The 18,732-nt window shown below is 38.7% G+C and overlaps 1 protein-coding gene across 5 annotated transcripts in view; it reads left to right on the forward strand.

Annotated features, from left to right (window-relative positions):
- The window catches only part of ZNF536 (zinc finger protein 536), a 356,025-nt gene that overhangs the window by 147,762 nt on the left and 189,531 nt on the right, over positions 1–18,732 (forward strand). For all 5 annotated transcript variants that reach the window (XM_064519627.1, XM_064519628.1, XM_064519626.1 and 2 more), the window contains one exon: positions 14,572–16,743. In XM_064519627.1, coding sequence (XP_064375697.1) covers positions 14,574–16,743 — 2,170 coding nt within the window. In that variant the 5' untranslated portion in view covers positions 14,572–14,573. The remainder of the gene's footprint in view (positions 1–14,571; positions 16,744–18,732) is intronic.

The raw sequence follows: 18,732 nt of genomic DNA on the forward strand, positions 1-18,732 counted from the left end.
AAAAAAAACAAAAACCCAACTGTGCTAACTCCTGCAGCAGCCTGTTATTTCTCTTCGTCAGACAAAAAAGAGTGACCAACATCTAATAGTACACCGTACTCTTTTATTATTAAAGCTTGTAAACCAATATGAAAACAATTTTTAAAAACACCACTGGCTTTTTAAAATGGGGAGAGTTGTACATTTAGCTTACCTGTTCAGACTTCTGACATTTGTGATTGTTCTTCATCTCTTGAAAATATAATAGCAGATAAAAATAAAACTTGATTATACTAGACTTTACTTATTTATGTGCTACGTTTATTTTTACTTCTAGCAGAAGTGGTTGAAAATGAGGAAGTTTTATGTCTTTCCAGAAGAGCCTCACTTATTTCTCATTTCTGATTGCACCCATTCTCCTCAATGAGCATGAAGGGCCAGATGTACAAATGCATTTGACGTCCTGATTTGCACCGTGCTTGATAGAAGTCAGATTCCCAAATGGCTTTGGAGATCTGGCTCAGAGTGTACAAAGCTTCAGGTGTTGTTTAGCCTACCCTACTTCTGGGTGGGTGCTGGCCCAGTTAGTTGTCCTCTTCAGTAGTCTTCCTATTGATTTTGTGTTGAATGTAAATGGAGGGGGTAGGTGGAAGCCTAAACCTCATTCACAGAAATGTGGAAGGCCAACCACCTGCAGGAGGGCTTCATGCTAGGGAGGAGGTGGGAATGGGGTAAGAAAGGATGAGGGCACACAGCAGTGTCTTTAGTTACCTGCCCAGCTGTTACTTAATCTGGTTTCTTGCAGGGAGCAATCAACTGTGTTTCAATTCTCCGATACGCATTTTGATTCCAGTTAAAATTCACTGTGAAACCAATAGTGAGTTTTGGTTGTGTAATGAGTATGAGTCTAGGCCTTTGGTGAGGAAGAGCTGTTTACATTTCTCATTATTTTGCCATGACAGCTGACAGGAATGTTCATATCTCTTCCAGCTTTCGTGCGGGAGAGGTACAGGTACGTTTTGTGCATACACTCACCATAGCTGAGGAGCTGAAAGTTAAGCTGCCTGCTGACAGTTTCCTGAAATCCCATCAATAACATATTGTTAGCTCTTGTGATTGAAGCTAAAAGAGTCTGCTGTTGGATAAAGGATACATGATACGGGCATTTCATAAGCTAGGGGTATAAATGAATAACTCTGCTTATTCAAAGTTCTTACAGTTTTTACAGTATAATTTTTATACTATTGTCCTTTTACAGTGTTTTTGGAAAATGCAGAAAGAACAAAGAAATCCTTTAGCAACATAGAGTGATTTTGGTAAAAATATCAATACAAAACTAAAAGCAACCAAAATTGAGAAAGGACTTCTTTTTTGTGATTTTTTTTTTAATTTGAGAACTAATGCTTTGCTTAGATGTGTCTTAAATTTTCAGATAATTTTCCACTGAAGTATGAGAAACTACAGTTTGCTATATGCATCCCATTCATGCTTTCTCACATCAAATAAAAATAGCTGGTTTATTCAGAATTAGAAAGTGAAGGAGATAAAGATCCTTTTAATTAGAAAAAGAGGTGTAATAACAATCTGTATATTTACAAGTGTAGGTGCAAGGCACTGGAAATCAGTACAACAGAAAAATGAGTTTCTGTTTAGGCAATTGAAGCAATGTAGAGGATTTGTGAGGGCATCCCCTGAATATTCTCCGTTTTAAGACTTTTGGTATTTGGTGCTGTAAAATGAGGAGCACTTTCACCTCCTATTGAAAGTAGTGGGGGCCCACTCACTGCCTCCTGTGGTCAGCTCCTTGAAACCGAACCACAGAGTGCTCCCCCTTCTTTTTTCTTTCTTTTGGCTTTGTATTTTGCTGAAATTATCCAGATTCACAGTTTTTTGCAGCAAAGATGTATAAAATGGTTGCCAACTAGCCTTCCCTTTCACATTTTGTGTTTTAAAAAATAGCTACTTATTCAGCATATAATTTTGTGAATTAACATCAAACAAAGTTTTACATGAGCTAGAGAAAGTGAGCACAAACTGCTCACCTGTACAGAGTATTCAGGAGTCTTGAAATTGTTTCACTGAGTTGGTTATGTTTATTTGCACGTTCCAAAACTATTCAAAACTATTGCAGTAAAGCACTCTGGTTTTCGGTCTCTGGTGCTTATGACAAAAACTCTTCAGCTGATCTCACAGCCTGTTACGGGGCCAAAGCCTCTAGGGATCTTGTCAGTTGTACTAAGGGGTTTGGTCAGAACTGTACTTTAGTTGGCCAGAGCTGGCTGTTAAGGACACATTACAGTTAGCAGAGTCCATCTCCCGACTGACTTTGCAATTGTAATTGAACTTGCCGCTGACCGTCATCCTGTGATTGCATTTATCAGAGTTTCTCTGTCAGCTTTGTTGCTACTCACCTATCAACCATGATAAGTTGCCTTTTCAGTCAAGGGCCCAGAATATTGCAATTAACATCAAAATTATTTAAAGGATTTTTATCCTACAGATAACTTTCAAATATATTATTGTATTTCTCTAATGTTTTTCCTCCTCTGTATTCATCTATATGCTATGTGTCTGCCAAGCTCTCTGCCCTTTTTATTAATGATCAGAGCTATCATGTCCAGATAAAACAGAGGTGCCCAGACAGCAATCAGTGCTACGCTTGTTGGGATCCTGAAGGTCATGCTACCATTATATTTAAGTGTACACACTGTTTTGCCATAATCGGTGCTTATATCTGTGCTTCCTTTGATTTAGGCACTATGTAGCCGTTCTTTTTTCTATACTAGGTCTTGTAGCAAAATGGTAGAAGGGAATTCTCCATCCACGTAAGAGGTTGTACCCCACTGAATTCAACAGTATTGCAAAGGTGTGACCCTTTTTACGGTCGCTTAGGTGACATCACTGTGATTTCCCTCGCTTAATCAAAGAACTGCTACAACTGTTCTGCACCGTCATTCAAAAGGAAAGGCAAGATTATTGTGAGGCAGATGATCTTACTCAGACAGGTAGACATAATTTAAAGAGCAACCAGGGAAATACAGGACATTACTCCGTAAGTCGGTTGCTTTTAGTATATTCCAGTTCAGGATTGTGTTCCTGCTCAAGAAGCCATCAGAAAGAACAGTGTCGTTATCAGCAGTGCAGAGAGAATCATTTTTTTACTTTTCTGAAATGACAGTCTGAAGAAAGAGAATGTTTTATGAGTATTTTCTGACCTTGGGGTAGATACGATTATAGCAGTTGCAAAATCAAGCTGTCGGCGTCTTTGCTGCTCACAGTGACTGCTAACCACACCCTTTTAAGTCTAAACCACTTACCTCAGTGTGAAAGCATGATAGGAGGTATTAGGTGGCCTCTAGAGTTACCAGCTCTGCTCTTCTGTTCATGACAGTAATCAATTGATAAAGTTAAATGACAACAGTAGTAATATATCTTATCAATAAAGGTGTGCGCAGACCAGAACACCAAAGGGTAAGGGAGATTTGTATTTTTTTAGTGTTTAATTTTTCTTGAGTGATGATTAAGTACATATTTTTTCTATCCTTAGTCTAAGTTAGTGTTGAGATTCCTCATGTATCTCTTTCCACTTAATTCTGCACAGAGTTTGCTCTTTCTACCTGTCTGGAGATGAGAAGCATCCTGAACAATGTTTGCTTCATTTTTCCCTTACTCACCTGCCTCCCAGCAGCCCTGCCTCTTTAGCTGCATCTTTTGCTCCTTCCAATTGCACTGAAACTGGGTCTTTCTCAACCTTATCCTTTTCCTGGAAATTAGTATTAAAAATAACTCGTTCGAGCCACGCATATCTAAGAATCACTGTGGTGCTCTAAATTATGTCTTTTTGCCACAAAGTCCATGTGTTGTAGGGAGAGGAAAAATAAATCAATTGGGTTGAGGAAAGGGAAGACAGAAATTGGACGTAGAAGGGATTAACAGCCAAGAATCTCAGTTATTAAAAAACTAGAAATCTTTCATAATATTTTAACTAACAAATTTTATGCTGACAGGTCCACCATGAGTTAAAAAAAAAACATTCTTTTCAGCATTCAATTGTGTTTGATAAAAGAAAGCTATCTGGCATCCTGGACTAAGCAATGGGAGTCAAGAGTTCTGGATTCTGTCCCTGGCTGCTTCACAGAGGATGAGCCGTATATTTAAGTCAAGATGCATGGCGAGCTTTTTCCTAACTAAGAGATGGAAGCGATCAGCTAGGGTTACTCTTTTCTACACTGCTGCAGGATGGCCTGAGAGTCTGAGAAACCCGTCCCTTTCCGGCCTTGGAAGCCTGCCCAGCAGCACTGAAACTGGGCAATTTACTTCTGAGTTTTTAAGTATTTGTGTTTACATTATGTTATGGTGCTGAGTATTTCTGTGCCCATCAAAGGAGCGTCCAGAACAGTTCTCCCCCTCCTCTGCCATTTTATTGATCGCAGTGTGCCTCGATGAAGCTATGGATGCTTGAAGTTGTACAGAGTACTGGAGCGTGACCTAGTGTGAGTTACTGCGAGGGGCACTTCAAAAGCACAGCGCTGTAGGCAAAAAAGGAGGAGTGTAACTCTTCAGAGTTATGTAGTGTGGCTCTTAATACTTTCTGTCTGTGAGACTTTTTTCATGTTGGTTTCTCTTAAATATACTGACCTTAAAGAATGGAGTAATTTATATTTTCAGTCTCTGTTCTTTGCCTTCCTTTGTTCCCAGTCCAAAGTCACTGGAAATAAAATAAGTCTTAAACTAAATGAAGTGGTACTGCATATGTTTTGAGAGTATTTACTTTGTTACATAGGGTTTCTTCCATGTACAACAGGTTATATAAAGTTAAGGGTTTTTAGACTTACTTTCTCCTTTTGACCAAAATAAAGACATTTTCTTAGGCACGTAATTCCTGTGCTGATTTCAGCACAGGTAGCCGGTACGTTTAGTGATGCATTGCTTTGTCCACTGTCTAATTCCGCAGTATGCAATTTGGAACATCCTTGCTTACCCTACAAACCATTTTGTGATAATAAAACCAAATATGGTAGTCTTGGCTGACATCTCTGTGATATTATTTGGCATACCACATATTTCTGTTTCAAATATAAATTGGTTACAGCTTTTTCAAAATATGCATTCTGTTAATTACATCTATACTTGAGACATCCTTTCTGCTCCCTTAAAGCTGTTTCAGGCATTCTTTTTTAGCTTGTTCAGCATGCAGATAGGGATGGCTATGGACTCTTTAATTTGATAGAAAATAGGCTAACCTTATGGTCTTTGTTAAGTCCTAAAACTACAGTTGAGTGTGCAGTGTCTTTCCATGTAACTAGGTCTTTTGTTCCACTAGAGAAAATTACTTAATTTGTTAGAGAGGTTTTTTTTAAAAGGTTTAACTGTAACAGTCTTTACTTAATAGACCTGGGATTGCAGGGAGGTGATTAATGTGAATTAAAGGATCTCTGTGACATAGGACTAAAGGGCAGAATTACTTTGTTGTTGTTGTTGTTGGCAATCCCACTTGTGCAATTTCATTTCTCCCCAAACCAAATTTCCAGCTTCTTACATGGTGTTTAAAAAAAAAAAAAAAAAAAAAAAAAAAGCCTGACTGGATAATATACTTCTTTTTGAAACTATTTTTATTCGAGATATTCTGTTTATGCATTTTCATTGGGAATGTGTGTCTTTGTCCCTTGAAATCCATCTATTTATTGCAGTGACACCTACTGCTGAGAGAGCTGATCCGCAACAGGATCGGTTACTGTTAAACTTGGCCAACAAGCAGTTCATGACTCAACCAGCAGATGTTTCTGTGGCTCAGGTCAAAGGGAACTTATGGACTCAGGATTTTTTTCCTCACTCCTAGCATTAAATGCCAGGAAAGTCAACACTAGGTACAGACAGTTGACCTGACCAGTAGCAGGAGGAACTGAACTAGGGCCCTGAGGATCTGCAAAGACCAAAGCATTAGTCTGTTGAGCCACTGTGTTGGCTACAGTCCAATAGTTTCAGACAACTGACTATCTGATTGCATGCCTGGATTTTAGTAGTGATTTTATGTACTTATTTGATGATTTGTATGCAAGTTTATGCTTCTGACAGGTGCCCTCGTGAACAAAATCTCACAGGGCTATTGTATATGAATATTTCACCATCAGTCATGCTTTGATCTTTGGGACATATGTACGTTTTACATTATTTTAGTTTTGCACAAAATCTAATTCTAAGTCTTTGGGAAATGAAAATAAAATAATCGACCCAGCATTACAATTTTGCATTTAACTTCTTTCAAACTATGGTTTGGGTTCTGTGGTCTTAACTCTTCTTTCTTCATCTTTTCACAATCACTGTATAGGACCTGATCCTCCTGTCTTGACCTCGCTGAAAATGCACTGCCTTTTATTAGCAGCTTGCCTGTATGGGGAATGCAGGATTAATAGGGTCAACATTATATTTAAATGTTATATTATGGGTTAGAGTATAGTAGACTTCCAGTTTGGTACAGTGTCCTCAGATAAGAAGGTTCAGGACCCATTTCATACTATAAAAATGACAAAAAAGGAAATAATAAATATACTTTGCAATGACTTCCAGGCATTTTTTTATTTGTACTGTGCGGTACTAAAGTGGAATCGTTAAAAGCTTAATTTTAAGATTTCTTCAATCTGAGGTGGATGCCAGTTAGATTAATTAAAGTGAATGATCAGATAGGAGCTACAGGAGATTGATCAAATTGAAGAGAGTTTAATCAGTTGTGTACATTCCAAATTACATGAAAATAATAAATTTACTTTTAAAAATGCTGTTTCTTAAATAACAGAAGCTTCAGTTTAATGAAGCATTCCACAAATAAGCCTCTCATTTGAATTTTGGTGTCACTCTTATCTTTACTTTTGTCATCAGGAGAACACTAGGAAAAAAAAAAAGAGAGAATTGATGCTTATAAGCTAAAAAATAATGATCCCAGATGCAACCAGTGCCTGGAAAAAAAGCAGGACTTTTAAGAAAAAAAAAAAAAAATTAAGCTACTGAACTTTCAGTACCAATTATTTATCTTTCTCTTCTTTGGATCCGACTTCTTAAGTATATGCAAGAGAAATAGGATAAATAAGAAGGAAAACAGATTTTGCTAAGTCACATGCAAAGTAGCAATAAATCAAACAGCTTGTCTGCATTCTTCTAATCTTTCTATTCTAATCTGTGAGTGAGATTTATAAATGACCTCTCCTCTCCTCTCTGCTCGTCTCCCTAGATTGTGATCACAAGCAGTTCACAGTCCTCCACTCCATGGGTGCTACTAGCTAAAGGCTGTTCTGGTGATTTATCTTCTACTGATCAGTTATCAGTCCAAAATGCTGTGCTGGCTAGAAAGTAACCTACATATGTAACAGGTATTTTAGAAACCAGCTGTCTCCTCTGTTCAGAGTGAAAGCAGTACAGCCTCAGCAAACAATTTTCCGTCTGCTAATGACTTCTGAAACTTAGAAATCCCTGTGCTAACCCTTCTTTAAGACATAAAAACTGTTGTGGAATGAGTTGGCTCTGTTGTTACTAAAGAGTACTTTGTTTTGAAATCAATAAGCAGCTTGTTTAAATATCAGTACTACAAAGCAGCTATAGTTCTGTCAAATGCCTTCCCCGCTCCCTCCTTCATGGTGTCACCGCGCGGAGATGTGCAGTCGCGGTCCAGCCCCAGGTCTCGGCGACCGACCTGCACCACGTGAGCCGTTCAGAGCACGATCACTTACTACTTTGTATGTATACTCTCTGAATGATGGTTTGCTCTGTTTTTTTAATCCTTAGAAACTAAATATAATACAAAACCTAAACTCAGTGAAGTGATTAATAGTGATAACTAATTACTGACTTGGTTTAATAATATTTTAATAAACACAAGTAGATAATCATGTTACCTGTAGGCCAAGTTAGTATTTTTTAAAGTCATTCTGCTTCCCCGCTAAAAGTCTTGTTTTCTCTAATATAATTATACCCCAAGGAGCGGGACACCTACTTAACCAACCCAAAAAAGAAAAGGGAAAAACTCCATTGAGCTCAATGCAGTTAATCATTTGGATAAATACAGATGAGAACAGAATCGGGCCTAATGTTTATTTCATTTTATCAGATTGGATAATGCTGTCCTGGTGGCATTAAATACAGCTGATCTCTCCCCTCCCCTTCCATGCACACATGTTTTTGTTAAAATTTAACTATTTACATCTATGTCTCATGGTATTGCCTACAAATCAGTCAAAGAAGAGTAGGTCATCTGTCCTGCCCTACTGTTTATATATTAATCATCTGGCAAATAAACCACTCAGTATCCTACCCAGCTCTGTAATATTTGTGATGTAATTTGTTTGGATGCCCAAATGTCACCAGCGTTGATTGTAAGAGATGAAAAAAATGTACTTGCTCAGCACACCAAGCTCTGGGCTAAAATGTAAGCATGAAATCTCTGGTTTATTTTTGTAATAATGTTTACAGCTGTTTAATGACCCTGAAAGGGTTCAGTAGTCTGGTGTTCTGTATTTCTTAACAGGAGTGTATTATGCTTATAACAGCCTTAGTTAAACAGTTTCAGCTACAACAATAAGAACAATATTTAATAAAAATTCAATATATATTCTGGAGTTTCTCAATGACAGCTGTTTATCAGTTGCGACGAACTGAAGCAATCTGTATTGGGGTATTTAGAATTTGTCAGTGGACCAGAAGATAATGTAGATGTATATGAATTTTTCTAGCAGGAAAGGTAAATACCAAATCTAAATTCTGAAAGCCTAAGTAACAAACGGTATGTGTAACTCTAACTGCTCAGAGGATCAGGGCCAGAAAGACCTTGTTGTTTAAACACGTGAGCTTGTAAAGCATTACTTTGCTTACTGAACTGTAAATCTTTTAACTAACCTTATCTAAGCTATAACGGCACAACAGTGTTTTTAAAATGACTATTTTCTCTACAGTTGTGAAGAGGGAAATGTGTTAGTGTGTGTGTCCAGTAGGAATGAACAGGTGTAACTGACAGCTGAATTTGATCCAGTCTGTTTACAAAGATAACAGGTGCCTGTATGCATATATAGGTATATAGATATGTGTGTATGTATGTATTTGTATTTAAACTACTTTTATTCTATTTGCCATCTACCTTTTTCTCTGATTCCAGCAGAAGAAAACCAAGCTTCTCATATTACATTAATGTTGTTGTGATGGCAGGCATTTCTGGTGTAATAATTGGTTTTAAATTCCAGTAATCCATTTCAAACAGTTAAATAAAATCTGTGTGTTCTATTGAAATGGCTAAAATCAGAACTTTGGTTATTGATATCACGGGAAATGGTCTTGAGGGCAAAAATGTTAGTGAAATCAAAATAACTATTAGTATCATCAAAGGGATTTGAATGTCTCATTGTACCTTCATGTGAGAGATGAGAGAGTGTTTTAATAATATACGTATCCAGTTGCGGATTTGATAAGCGAGGAGTACTCTCATCATGAAAACGGGAAACTGTACATCCTGCATAGCTTCTAATGGTTTTGATAGCTTCTTGTTCTGGAGTCACTCCCGCTCTGCCCTGTCCAGTATGAAATAAGCTGTTTTATAGTATATGCATATGTACCAGGGTGAGAATTTGGCTTTCTAGCTGGAGAGGTTCACTTGCGCAAGAACTGAGGATTCTTCTAGCTTAGGAAGGCCAGCGTGTGAGCAACTCTTGATACCACCTTGGTTTACAAGCATACTCTCTGGGGTACTAGATCTTGGAGGATAGAGTCTTCACAAAATATGTGAGATAATTAAAGGTAAAAATTTTTACTGTATAAGTTTCAACAAGCATATTTTGAATTTTTTAACGATCTTGAATTTGTTTTACGCTTCTATCCCTGGTGCAAGTGATGGCAAAACTGTATTTTCTCTGTAAGAGAGATCAGAACCATAAAAATAATGTAGAATTGAAACCTAGAAATTTTGTCATTCAGGAAATGACTGTAAGTGATCCTGAGTGTCTGCTCCTTTTTTATCAAATAAAAGAATGGAGAAATTACAAGTGTTCTAGTAATTTAAAAATTTTATGCAGGAATAGCACTCTATCACATTCTGTACAAATGTATTATGTATGAACTGAACAGACGTTATTTTTCCATATGGAAAATTCTCACTTTTCAGGTAAAAGTTGAAAACTAAAATATTTTGGGCAAAAGTATTGAGACGTAGCATGAAAACTATGATGTAGACCGGGAGCTTCATAGAGGCTGAGGTGCCTTAGGTTCCAGCCTGACCATTTGAGGCAGGCTATGCTGCTGAGCTTCAGCTTCCAGGAAAGTTTGTTAATCCAGCTCTCCCTCCTCCTGCTCCCTGCAGTACTCTGAGATTTGCAGCATAGTCTGTTTGCAGATCCTGGCCTGTAGAGGACTATGAAGATAGGAAGCACTCCCACTCTCACAAAGCGTCATCATGCTGCTTATAAATTGACATTTCCAGATTGTTTTATTTTCAGATACATGGTGTTTTGGGTTGGGGAGGCAGGAAGGGAAGAGCTTAACGAAGAAAGTTGTGAAAAATACCTGTTTTGTCAAAGCAATCATGATACAGTGGGTATCTGTTAAAAGGTAGCTATCAGGTTAATTTCAGTGAGCTCTGTTTAGTATTTTTTAATGATTTGAGCATTTGGGTTTTGGTGACAGTTGCGCAGAAGGGGTAGCGTAAAATTGCGTATCTGGCCAGTGTAAAGAGGATGGTGTCACCTGTGGGCAAGTCTATGGGGAGGCAGAAAGACTGCACAGCTGTGATCGTGTCTGTAATACAGGAGTTCCCCTTGCACCTCATGGGGGTGGGGAGAGCGGTCGGGCTGCAGCCCGTGGGGGAGGCCGCGCACTGACTGCCACCACTTCTCTCTCTGGATCTGGGGCAGGAGGTTGGGGAGCTGGAGAGGATCCGCAGCAGAGCTGGGGACCTTGAACTGTGAGGCCTGAAGCAAGAGAGCAGGAGCTAGAGGCTAACTGGGGAATGAAAGCCCCTTGGCCCACCTGGTGGTATATCCCTCTCTGGTCATAGATGTAGACAGGGATGATGGATAAAGAGGGAGAGAATGAAATTGCTAATTTTTTTAGAGAAATTAGGCAAATTAGATTGGGTTATCTAATTCATACTGGAATGATGGATGAGGAGGAGTTTTATTTCTGTCTCGCATGTGGATACAAGATGAGATTTTGGTAGGTTTTGCTGTGAAGGGGCTGGAGGATCCTGAGAGTCTGATTTACCTGCCAGCTGAACCGTAGCAGTGTCCCTGTGTTCCTAAATGCAGCAACTTGGAATCGCAGAAGGAGACATGTTGCAGGGCAGTACTGAATGCTGTGATTATGCTTTGCAATGGATCGAGGTAGAAGTGGGGAAAAAAAGAGACAATTCAGAGCCAGAGGCAGGGGACAGGATGAAAACAAGCTGGGGCAGGTGAGGGTAAGAATATAGTTTAAGTGAAGAACTGTAGCATTTTGAGGTTATAGTAGCTGGATCCTAGAAGTTCAACAACTGATTAGGATACATGGCACTTAGAGACTGTGTTATTTCTCACTAAACAAAGGCTTTACTGACCTTTCTGCGTATTTCATCAAAAAAGTATAAAATTTCCAAAGCCAAAAGATAATGTCAATGGGTCAGACTCTCCAGAATTGATTCAGAATTATTACTTTTTAAATGAAAAATTATGGGTTTGGTCTTCCTCTTAATTTTTTAAAACTCTTTCTATATCTCTGTCTTACATTACACGTGTGTGTATGTGTGTGGGAGATGGAAAATAGCAAATTTTTTTTTAAATTATCGTGTTCCAATTACAGCTGCTGCTGTTACTTTATTAAAGTTATCTTTGAAAAAAGCCACACAACAACGTAAAGTCTTAACCACAAACCACCTTCCCCCCTCCCCCGAACCATAATAACCAAATAACCATAGGTTTCAACTGATGCTTAAGGTTAAACATCAGAATTAAAAAACTCCACTGGGATCTGTCAGCATTTCCAAACTTCAATAGAGCATAAAATGCTAAAATTAACTACCCAAACCTTCCTGTGTATGTAAAGGCACAAGTTCCTATTGAGGTTAACTGAATAAATGAAATTTAGACTGTATTTATCAAGCTGTTAGAGCGTAATGCCAATCTACAAACTCTTTTCCAAGCCCTACTGAATACGTCTGTGTGTCTTTATATGCAAAGTATTTCTTGACTTTTTATGTTACTGTTTGCCAACATGCCTTGTTTAACCATGGTAAGGAGAAATAACACCTGTGATGTGTGAAATCCAGACAGAAAGTAGATTCTGTGTTGGGGGGATTTTTTGGGGAAGTGGATAGTCAGATCTTCGGAATCGCATTCAGTGTCAGGTAATGCCAAGCTCAACAGCTAAAATTCTGTCAGATGTTTAGCTAATCCTTTTGAACGTGAAGTTTGGTTTGTTTCAAAAGCTAAGCAAACTTTCAAAAAATGTTAAAAAATGTATTTTTGTATACCCACATTTTGAATAATTGTGGTCTGTTGCGCAGAAACCTTGCATGGAAACCAGAAATGTTGTGTGTTTACTATATAGCCTTGGATGAATACTTGTCTTCAGTGTGTTTCCCTACCTATGAAATTCATGACAGCAAGTTAAACTTAATGTTCAGTCCTATAGATTACAGGTGTCTTTTCATTTTATATACTTCTATATCTCATTAATATATTTATGGTAACACTGACAGCATGTAAGTAATGGGTCCCCAAAATGAAACCTGAATCTGAACGCTGTTGAACTTTGAAGATCTGCTTTACATCGGAGCAAAATTTTGTGTTTCATGTTCATCTTTAATACACATGAATATACACTTCCCCCTTTTTTCTTACAAGATCTGCATTGTATCACAACCTCAATCATCCTGTCGAGGACCAACTATGTCTCCTCTTGGAGACCACCCATGCTTCTTTTAGGCCCTTATCCTGCAAATGCTTAAGCATGTGTGGAACTTCGCTTTCGAGAGTCGTCCTTTGAAGTCTACTGGACTACTCCCATGAGCACAATTACATGCGTTTTATGTATGTGCCAGATTTGGGCCTCAAATTGTCTAGCAAGTGGCCACTATGAAGCAGTGTGAGGAATGGTGTCCATGTGAGTGTGTATGCAGGCTTTGTAGAAGGCGTAGTGAGTAAATGCTTTTGTCCAAACCAAATAGAAAGTTGACCAGATTAATTATTTAATAAATTACAGAATTCAGTAGCTTTAATAGTGAATAAAGTGTCAAACCACTCCACTGAACAACACAGATCTTAATTATGTTCTAATATAACACTATAGCTCCATATTGCTTGAGAGTTATTAATGTAAAACTTTGTATTTTAAATAGAATTTTATACATACATTATTTCTGTATAGAGTAGAGAAGTGGCAAGGATAGAAGATTATTGTGGACAATTATGCAGACCAGCACAGAGCACTTGTGTTTAACAAACAGCTTTGAATTCTAATTTTCTGCAATATACATAGTGTAGGTACAATTTGTAGTCATTACTGTGTATTAGGAAAGTTATTAAAATTCTTAAACTTGTTGAGGCTTTCCACAACACCTTCCCCAGATTTTAATTGGTTTTATCTAGTTTCATAAGAGAGCTCTTTAAAACAAATCAAAGTGCCTTAAATCACATGTCTTACCTATCGAAGGATGGAGATATTCTTCTATAATCTGGCAAATTTTCCTAAGAACTGAAATCTGAAGGTTCTCAACGATGAATTAAAAGACTTGGCAGAAGATAATTTATGTGCTTTTGATGGGCTCAGTTTCAAAATGACAAAATAACAATGTTTTGTAACAGAAGGGTTAAATCTTAATCTCAGAGGTTTACAAAGCTGCTAGTCGCAGTCTCCTTAAAATTTAATATACCTCGTTAATGCTTACTTGCAAACACTGAAGGATTTTTATGATTATAATCATGTGTTACAGCACCTAGTACTGTTTCTAAGCAGCATACTAATCAGCTTAATGAGATATTACTGCACTTTTTGTTGACTAAAGCAAAATCCCTTTTATTGTTCTAAAGCTTGTCCTTTACTTTATTTTTTCCCAAAACATTATCTTGTTTTATTGTACACCAGTAAATATTATACCATCATTTTTTTGTCAAATCATAAAGCTATCTTTCTCATTGTAGAATGTGTAATATATTGAATATGGTTAATGGAACTGAAAGTTATAAATGGATTTCTATTCTTGTTTTTTGCTGGCTTTTCTAATGGAAATGGGAGAGAGGCATAACATTTCTTTTTCTATAAATTTAGAAATGTAAACAGGTGCAATTTCACAAGACAGACAAGGGAGATGGTAAAAGCTTGTGCCCCTTCTGTAATAATTAGATTTTGAAATTGTGACATATTTTTAAATAGTAATTAATGGTTACTGGTAAACCTACAGAATGATGAAAGCACATATATGATCACAACTGTATAGCACAGTTGGCATTTAATACACTTTTTATTGTTTTACACTAATTCCTTTGCATTATTATGAGTAGGTAAAACATAAAATGCAAATTGTATGTCCGTGATTCAATGCTTGTAACTCTTTCACAGTCTGAATGTAAAATATCTTCTGATTTTCAGAGATGGAGGAAGCTAGTTTGTGCCTTGGTGTTTCTTCAGCTGTTCCAGAAGCTGACGCCCATCTCAATAGCACCATACTCAATGGACAGTATTCAATGAGCCAGAAGCTGCATCAGATCACTTCCCAGCTCAGCCATGCCTTTCCAGAGCTCCAGAACAGGCAGAACCCGGAGGAGAAGGCGTCAGTGCCGCTCGAAGACAAAAGCCACATGTCCATAGCAAACCAGCCCATCAGCAGTCAGATGGCGTTGTTAGCAAACCAGCTCAACAGAGAGGTTGACACCAGTTTGAATGGGCGTGTGGATCTGCAGCAGTTCTTAAATGGACAGAACCTTGGGATTATGTCTCAGATGAGCGATATAGAGGATGATGCCAGGAAAAACAGAAAGTACCCTTGTCCCCTCTGTGGGAAACGCTTTCGGTTTAACAGCATCCTGTCGCTACACATGCGCACTCATACTGGAGAGAAACCATTTAAGTGTCCATACTGTGACCACAGAGCAGCTCAGAAAGGCAACCTGAAGATTCATCTGCGCACTCATAAGCTTGGAAACCTTGGCAAAGGTCGTGGAAGAGTCCGAGAAGAGAACAGACTTTTACATGAGCTGGAGGAGAGAGCAATTCTTCGGGACAAACAGATGAAAAGCAGCCTCTTGCAGCCACGACCTGATGTGAAAGCACAGCAGCACACCCAGCCAATGCCTCTCGCAAACTGTAACTTGTCTGTGTCAGCTAATCACAGCACACCTGATATTTCAAACCCCGTTCCCTCTCCAAAGCCAGTCAGTGTCCAGGAAGAAGTAGTTGCTCAGACAGCTGGGTTCAGGTGCACGTTTTGCAAAGGCAAGTTTAAGAAGCGTGAAGAGCTGGACAGGCACATAAGGATCCTGCACAAGCCTTACAAGTGCACCCTGTGTGACTTTGCTGCCTCGCAGGAGGAGGAGCTGATCAGCCACGTGGAGAAGGCTCACATAACTGCGGAGTCAGCGCAGGGCCAGGGCTCCAACGGGAATGGGGAGCAATCCACCAATGAGTTTCGTTGTGAGGTGTGTGGCCAAGTCTTCAGCCAAGCCTGGTTCCTGAAAGGCCACATGAGAAAGCACAAGGATTCCTTTGAACACTGCTGTCAGATCTGTGGGAGGCGATTCAAAGAGCCTTGGTTTCTTAAAAATCACATGAAAGTTCACCTGAATAAGTTATCTGTGAAGAACAAATCTCCTAATGATCCCGAAGTACCTGTCTCCATTGGCAGTATGTCCCAGGAAGCTCATGCAAACCTATATTCAAGATATCTATCATGTTTGCAGAGTGGGTTTCTTCCTCCAGACAAAGCAAGTTTAAGTGAACAAAATCAGATCTATAACAAAGGAGATATGCCCATGAAAGAGAAAGAAGTCTTGGGGAAACTCCTTTCACCCATTTCTGGCATTGGCCACAGTATTGCTGAAGGGGATAAACATTCTTTATTGGGCTGTCTCAATCTGGTGCCTCCTCTGAAATCCAGCTGTATAGAAAGGTTACAAGCTGCTGCCAAAGCAGCAGAGATGGATCCAGTAAACAGCTATCAGGCCTGGCAGCTTATGGCAAGGGGAATGGCCATGGAACATGGCTTTTTGTCTAAAGAGCAGCAGATACAGCGCAGCCATGAAGACACTTTGGCAAATGCTGGAGTTATGTTTGATAAGGAGAAGCGGGAGTATGTGTTAGTAGGAGCAGATGGCTCTAAGCAGAAAATGCCTGCTGATTTGGTTCACAGCACTAAAATGGGCAATCAGAGAGACTTGCCAAACAAACTAGACCCTTTAGAAGGCAGTAGAGATTTTTTGTCACATGGTATGAACCAGGGACTCGATTACAACTTACAAAGTCATGGAAACGTGAAAGAAAAGCCAACTGAATGCCCTGACTGCGGAAGGGTTTTTAGAACATACCACCAAGTGGTTGTTCACTCCAGGGTCCACAAAAGAGACAGGAAAGGAGAAGATGAAATAATTCAAGGTAGTCTTGATGAGCGACGTGGGTCTGGAAGCGATCAAGAGTCTCAGTCTGTCAGCAGGTCGACGACACCGGGGTCCTCTAACATTACTGAAGAAAGCGGAGTAGGTGGGGGTCTTTCGCAGACGGGGAGTGCCCAGGAGGACAGTCCACATCCTTCCTCGCCCTCCTCTTCAGGTACGCTAGCTTCTCCTTCCCTCTTTACACTGAAAACTTAGTGGCTATATTTGAAATCACAGCAGCAGAGTAGTTTATGTATTCTCTTGTTAGGTCGTTTTCTAACAGTCCACAGAGATGTGGTATTATATGCCAGAACATCTGTGTTTGGGTTCCCTCAATGCCTTCGAGGTTAATTCTCGTTTCACCCTTTTTTTCCCCTCCAAGGGCAGTTTTTCTAGCCTTTTAGCTGTCACTTCAGCCAAGCCCCAGGCAGCAGTGGGCAGGGTCTGTGCATTCACCAATGGGAATGTCGTTTTCAGGGCCTTTCCCTCCAGGTTTTCGAAGGTGTTTTTTTATCCCCTCCTCTTCTACTCGTGGTGTCTGTCTTGCAGATCTTTCCGTTTCCTCCATGTAGAAGGGTGATGCAAGATTACTACTTTGAGCTGTAGTTGAAAGGAGTATGATAAATAATGTGTTGGCTAACCTCTCTGATTGCCCTTATTCCCACAACCAAATCAATTACTTAGCTGAGATATGTACTTGTACCTGGCCACCGGACTGATTAGAGAGAGTTTCAAAAAATATAAATTACTAACTTTCTGACAATTTTTTAACTTAGGTGCACGTTTTAACATGTGTGAAGCCTTCCGCTTAATCCACATCTATTTGAAAGTACAGGAAAAATAGAAATCAGACTGAAACATTTTAATTGCATTGTATGTCATGTTAACTTGCTGTGTATAAAATAGCAAAGCAGATAGTATTTCATTGGAGATGTCTATAAAATATTGAGCTTCCTGGTACAATTTTTAAAGTTACTAGCCTATGACTGCTGAAATAAAATCTCCAAGTAATAACAGGTAAGATTTCTGGCTTCATCTATATTTCCAAAGTCACTTACTAATGGATAGTAAATTGAAAGTTATATCTTCAGCCCTTTATAAAGAAAGCACCTCACTAATACTGTAATCATTCTGCAAGCCTAACAACAGAGGAAATCATGCCATAACAAATACTCTGTTACTAATGGCAACATTGATTTCTGCAATCAGCCATTAAGTCTAGAAAATGAAAGACAGTTTGAGGTACCTTAAGGCATTACATTGCCCACTGTTAAAGAGCTGGTAGCAGGCTGTTGAGGGTAATTCTTTTTAAGTTCTTTTTTCCCTAGTTTCGATAAATATTTTAGTATTGGAGGCAATTCACTGTTACAGTTATTAAGTATGTGCCAGTTTATTTTTGTTGTTCTTGTCATGCTCCAGTATACTCTACTTCTGAGGCCAAATTAATATAAAAATAAAGTGCTGGTTTGCTGCCTTATTACAAACCAGTAAAGAAATTGTTAAGACACATAAATCTGCACTCCACATTCCACAGATTCCTATAGTACTTAATGCTGTTGTTTAAATACCCATGAAACACACTGTCTGCTCTTAGAGTCATAGCCTCGTTTACAATTTATTACTGGTGAGATGCATTAGAAAATTCTATGTAGGAACAAGGGTAACAGGCGAGAGCTAATTTCATACTATATATAGTTGTTCAGGTTGTTTTAAGAGGATTGAAAATATGTCAGGATAAAGAAGATTATTTTTCTAACTTTCACTTTTAAAAATCCTAAACATTTTTCTGGGGAGGGGAACCCTGCTGGTCTTCTAATACAGAAAACATCACCTTTGTTTTGCTGCGCCATAAAGGATTTGAAATAAAGGATCCTCAGATTGGTTAAATTCTGTCAGAACCCTTCCTGGATTGTTTAGAAAAGTTGAAGAAAAGAGCCTCGGAGTTTTCCAAGTGATGTTGAATTGGTACAGATTTAAGAAGATTCAAAACAAGGCATCTGAAAGTTGGTGTTTTTTGAGTGTCCCACAAACTTAAATTCCAAATGTTCTGGTTCATTTAATGTATTGTTGTGGGAAGTTTTTCCTGTCTTCAGAGGCAAAAGATAACATTGGAGTGTTGTGCTCTCTCTGGCCACTAATTTAAAATTATTATTAACTTAAACCA

This window comes from Dromaius novaehollandiae, chromosome 13 (assembly GCF_036370855.1).
Source record: "Dromaius novaehollandiae isolate bDroNov1 chromosome 13, bDroNov1.hap1, whole genome shotgun sequence".
NCBI classification, from domain to species: Eukaryota; Metazoa; Chordata; class Aves; order Casuariiformes; family Dromaiidae; genus Dromaius; species Dromaius novaehollandiae.